The sequence below is a fragment of the Rhincodon typus genome, chromosome 6, assembly GCF_021869965.1.
Source record: "Rhincodon typus isolate 14 chromosome 6, sRhiTyp1.1, whole genome shotgun sequence".
Taxonomy (NCBI): domain Eukaryota; kingdom Metazoa; phylum Chordata; class Chondrichthyes; order Orectolobiformes; family Rhincodontidae; genus Rhincodon; species Rhincodon typus.
This window is the reverse complement of record NC_063337.1, coordinates 2,328,576-2,334,331: the sequence shown is the minus strand read 5'-3', so window position 1 is coordinate 2,334,331 and position 5,756 is coordinate 2,328,576. Positions and strand designations below refer to the sequence as shown.

At 47.9% G+C, this 5,756-nt stretch overlaps 1 protein-coding gene across 1 annotated transcript; it reads left to right on the top strand.

Annotated features, from left to right (window-relative positions):
* Positions 1 to 784: 784 nt before the first annotated feature.
* Positions 785 to 4,455, top strand: tomt (transmembrane O-methyltransferase). The gene is made up of 3 exons (XM_048598366.1): positions 785 to 1,046; positions 3,372 to 3,568; positions 4,129 to 4,455. Exons 1-3 carry the CDS (start codon positions 785 to 787, stop codon positions 4,447 to 4,449), a joined length of 780 nt encoding a protein of 259 aa, XP_048454323.1. The 3' UTR covers positions 4,450 to 4,455.
* The last annotated feature ends 1,301 nt before the right edge of the window (positions 4,456 to 5,756 follow it).

Below are 5,756 nucleotides of genomic sequence, written 5' to 3'. Positions count from 1 at the left end.
CCCTCAGCACTGACCCTCCGACAGTGCGGTGCTGCCTCAGCAATGACTCTCCGACAGTGCGGTGCTGCCTCAGCAATGACCCTCTGACAGTGCGGCGCTCGCTCAGCACTGACCCTCCAACAGTGCGTCACTCCCTCAGCACTGACCCTCCGACAGTGCAACGCTCTGTCTCAGCACTGACCCTCCGACAGTGCGGCGCTCCCTCAGCACTGACCCTCCGACAGTGCGGCGCTCCCTCAGCACCGACCCTCCGACAGTGCAGCGCTCCCTCAGTACTGACCCTCCGACAGTGCAGTGCTCCCCTAGCACTGACCCTCCGACAGTGCACTGACCTTGCTTTCTCTCCACAGTTAATGCCAGGCCAGCTAAGGTTCTGCAGCAGCTTCGAGTTTTGTTTCAAATTCCCAGCATCTGCAGATCTCTGTATTTTGTTTAATGTTTGCTTCATGCTGCTAATCTGTGAGGCTGGAATTACATTCCAGACATTATGTCCTGAAGTTATACACTGAAATTCTGTCCCAGCAGCCACTGTGATGGGATTTGAACCTGTGTTTCCTGAGCATTAGCTGGGGTCTCTGGGTTATGAGCCAAATTAGATTTCCGGTGCACTGCGGTCTCCCTTGAACTGGGACTAAACAGAGTCAGGACTGGGATGGTGCTGCAGGAGCTCTGTAAGCAGTTACAGATTAGTGAGTAAAGATGGGGTGGTTCTGGAGTTTGAGTCTTGCCGTTTAACACAGAGATACTCAACTGTTAGTTTTGACCACCGCTCCTCTGCCTCTAGATGGTCTCTCCTGCCATCGCTCTGGCCTTCATCCCATTTCTGATGACCCTCATCATTCGTTACCGCCACTACTTCCTGCTGTTCTGGCGGGCAGTAATTCTCCGGAAGATTCAGGACTACACAACCGGCCTGTCCAGGGAAGAGAGGGCCTTCCAGTATGTGATGACGCACAGCATTCCCGGGGATCCGGAAAACATCATCAGCACCTTCGACACATGGTGCTATCGTTCGGAATACCTGAGCAACGTTGGGCCAGAGAAAGGTAAATGGGATTTGGTTGTGGGGCACCTGCAGGGGTGTGGGGTTAGCGGCACTTTGCCCTTACACTCCACAGCTGTGGGGCATCACTCTATCGAAGAGCCAGCGAGGGCACTGTGCTAATCGTGCAGCGAAATTCACCTTCAGACACTCACCACTGGCACCATTTCGAGGAAGGTCCCTGGAGATGTGGTCACCCCATGAGGTGTATTTGCTGCCACCATTTTCCTGTCAAGTTGGGAGCTGGAAGGAGCTGCTTGGTATAGTACTGTAGTGGAAAACCACAGGGCAATCTTAAAAGAAAAGCAGCTCCAATCTCAAACAAGATGTAGTTTATTCCCTGATAGCTACAAATTTCATTTGTTTATTCTCTTGTGCAACATGGGTGTTGCTGGCTGGGCCCAGCATTTCTTGCCCATCCCTAGTAGCCCTTGAGAAGGTGGGGGTGAGCTGCCTTATTGAACCGCTGCAGTCCATGTGCTGTGGGTTTACCCATAATGCCCTTAGGGAGGGAATTCCAGGATTCTGACCCAGTGACAGTTGAGGAATGGTGATATATTTCCAAGTCAGGATGGTGAGTGGCTTGTAGCGGAACTTGCAGGGGGGTGGTGTTCCCATGTATCTGCTGCCCTTGTCCTTTTAGATGGAAGTGGTCATGGGTTTGGAAGGTGCTGTCTGAGGATCTTTGGTGAATTTCTGCAGTGCATCTTGTAGATGGTACACACTGCTGCTAGTGAGTGTTGGTGGAGGGCATGGATACTTGTGGATGTGGTGCCAATCAAGTGGCTACTTTATCCTGGATGGTGTCAAGCTTCTTGAGTGTTGTTGGGGCTGCCCCCATCCAGGGCAAGTAGATTGTTGTGTTGGAAATTGCTACCAAGACAATGGGGAGACCTCCCTGGTTGGTCTTTCCCCTTTGAAATCCAGAGCTGTTCCTTCACTCAAGTCCATTTGACATCATCAGATTGGCTGGGGCCAAATATTATTTTAAGCATTGTAATAACCGAGATTGGAAGGTGCATGGATTCCTTTCGGATTTGAAATTAACCAGATGATAATCTGACTGTAACTTGTTTTGTCAGAGAAACTGGTCAGCCAGGTTACTTTAGTCAACGTGGAATATCTAGTTAACTATGCATAAAACACACTCAAGCTAATATGTAAATATTATTGACAATAAAGGTTTATAGTATGCAAAGGGAGATACAATTTATATTCTAATATCCCCAACATAAAACGAGGCAAATATGGGTAACAGACAAATCATGATTGAACACTCCACAGAACACATTAAACAGCAAATAAGAACATAAGAACATAAGAACTAGGAGCAGGAGTAGGCCGTCTGGCCCTTCGAGCCTGCTCCGCCATTCAATAAGATCATGGCTGATCTTCTCGTGGACTCAGATCAGATGTGATTGAGGCTAATCCCACAGATTTCTCAGCAAACCCGCAGGCATTAGTGACACTGCATGGCACCAAATCTCATCAAAACTTCACAACGGATTCCAAAAAGTTAACTTTTGACAAGAGATTCAAGAACAGCTTTTTCCCTGCTGTTATCAGACTTTGGAAAGGACCTCTCAGATATGAAAGTTGATCTTTCTCTGCACCTTCGTTGTAACTGTAACACTATACTCTGCATTCTGTTCTGTTACCCTTATGTACTTACATAAGGTATGATTTGTCTGGTTAGCACACAAAACAATATTTTTTCACCGTATTTCAGCATATGTGTCAATAACAAATCAAATCACCACCTTCTCAGGGACAACCAGACAGGGGCAATGTATACTGACCCAGCCAGTGATGCCCACAGCCCAGGGATAAACAAAATATACTTTTAAAAAAGTCTCCACTTGCATTCCAGTATCATATAATCCAAGAGGAGGCCATTCAGCCCTTCATACCTGTTCTGGCGTTTTATTATCTCATCATTGATCTGTATCAAAATGGTTTGCTTTGATTCCATAAAGCAGTGTTCCCCAAACCTTGTCCAATGTGACTTTGATATTACACCTCAGAGTTCATGTGATCTCAGGGTGAAAACCTGGAGGATATGAGAGCTGTTGAACCTTCTTGAGGGGGATAGAGGTGAAGAAGGCAAAGATCCATAACTGCCCTGAGAAAATATTGTCATGAAATGTTCAATTGCCCCTCAGTCTCGTCAGCTTTTTGTTGAAGGGTGAGAGCTCACAGTGCTTCATAATAAAGTATGTTTCCAAATGTTGTTATGTAGCAATAACACAGCACAGCATACAGCAAGATCCCACAAACTGTGATTCTCACTTCCTTCTCTTAATATATCCTAACCCCAACCCGTTTGTAGGGAAGATCCTGGAACGCCTGATCTCTGAGACTGTTCCCTTAACTGTGCTGGAACTGGGGACTTACTGTGGTTACTCAGCTCTCCGTATGGCCAGGAACCTGTCCCTCAGTGCCAGGCTCTACACGGTGGAGATGGACAAGGGGAATGCAGCAGTGGCTGAGAAAATAATCCGCCTGGCAGGATTCGACGAGGACACGGTCAGTATTGCAGCTGATTCATCGCCAACTGCAAGGACAGAGAGAGAGAGAGAAAGAGAGAGAGTGAGAGAGAAACACAGAGATTGCTCACCCAGTCAAAACTCACATTTGTTTCATTATTTTACTTACTACATTTTGTCACCTCTACCTCAGCTCATCAGTTGGTAAAACTCGCAACTGTGTGTTTGTTAATGATGAGGCTAGTTAGTGATTCTAACACAGAGGGGATGATAACATAATGCACACTGTGTGATGAGGTCAATCTAGAGTGAGCTTTACTCTGTATCTAACCCCGTGCTGTCCCTGTCCTGGCACTGTTTAAGGGAGACAGTGTAGAGGGAGCTTTACTCTGTATCTAACCCCGTGCTGTCCCTGTCCTGGCACTGTTTAAGGGAGACACTGTGGAAGGAGTTCAGGCAGGAAGCTGACACAAGATCACAAGTTGGACAATGTCCATTCTGAAGTCCTTCACCTGATGAACACAAATTTCACCCTCGGCTTCAATAGGTTCAAATAAAGGTTTCGTGCGAAATGATTTACAATGATTCTGTTTTTAATAGGTGGAGCAAATCATTGGTCCAACTGATGAAGTAATCCCTCAGTTGAGAGAAAGTTTTGGAGTGGACAAGTTTGACTTTGTTTTTATGAACCATTGGAAACGCTGCTACCTCAGGGACCTGCAGTTACTGGAAGACTATGACCTGCTGCAGGAGGGAAGTATTGTTGTGGCAGACAACGTGATCTTCACTGGAGCTCCCCACTTCATGCAGTACGCCAAGAGCTGTGGCAAATACAGCTGGAAAATCCACCGCACACACCTCGAGTATTTCCGACATATCAGAGACGGAATGGCAGAGCTAACCTACATTGGGCTCAAGTGAAGTACATAGCACCAAGTCCTTCAGGAATTGAAAGCACAGTTCCTATGGAGGAAAAGCAGAATGTTTGAGATTGAGAAAGTGTTCTTAGATTCAATCCTAATGTCTCATCATCTCCCTTCAATTCTCCTTTCAACCCATGTCATTGAGTCAAAGTCCCTCAATCCCTACCTCTCCATGTGTCCCTTCATCCCTACCCTCTCCCTGTTTCCCTCAATCCCCACCCTCTCCCCTTATCACTCAATCCCCACCCTCTCCCCGTGTCCCTCAATCCGCCCCTCCCCGTGTCCCTCCATCACCACACTCTCCCCTGTGTCCCTCAATCCCTACCCTCTCCCTGTGTCCCTCAATCCCTACCCTCTCCCTGAGGCCCTCAATCCCTACTCTCTCTCCGTGTCCCTCAATCCCCACCCTCTCCCCATTTCCCTCAATCCCCACCCTCTCCCCGTGTCACTCAATCACCACACTCTCCCTGTGTCCCTCAATCCCTATCCTCTCCCCGTGTCCCTCAATTGGCCTCATAAGGCAGTCGTCCCAAAGCACATTCTTGATTCTTAACTGCCCTCTGAAGTAGATTAACAAGTCACTCACTGATTAAAAACTTCTACAAGTGGTTTATGCATCGACTTATCAAAATGGTCCTCAGGAGAGTGAGGGATGGGCAATGGTATCACGGTATTGTAAACCTGACACCCAGGAAACGTGCTGGGGACCTGAGTTCGATTCCCACTGCTGTAGACGGTAGAATTAGAATTTTTAAAATATCTGGATTCAAAACTCTAATGATGACCATAAATTGTCATAAAAATTCATTCCAAAGTGAAATATCATTTAGGGAAGAAAATCGATCCTCCTTACCCAGTCTGGCCTTCACCTGACTCCAGACCCACAGCAATGTGACAAGCTCTTAAGTGCCCACTCTAATGGCCCAGCAGGTACCTCGGTTGTAGAAACCAATAAAAAGACTCAAGGAAGGACTGAAACTGGACAGACCACCTGGAATTGGCCTAGACACCAGAAACTCAGCCCTGTCGACCCTGCAGAGCTCACCTCATCAATGAGTGGGGACTCGTGATAAAGTTGTGGGACAGTGCGGCACTCCCTCAGCTCTGACCATCCAACAGTGCAGTGCTCCATCAGCACCGACCCTTCGACAGTGCGGTACTCCCTCAGCACTGACCCTCCGACAGTGCGGTACTCCCTCAACACTGACGCTCCGACAGTGCGGCACTTCCTCAGCACTGACCCTCCCACAGTGCGGCGCTCCCTCAGCACTGACCCTCCGACAGTGCGGCACTCCCTCAGCACTG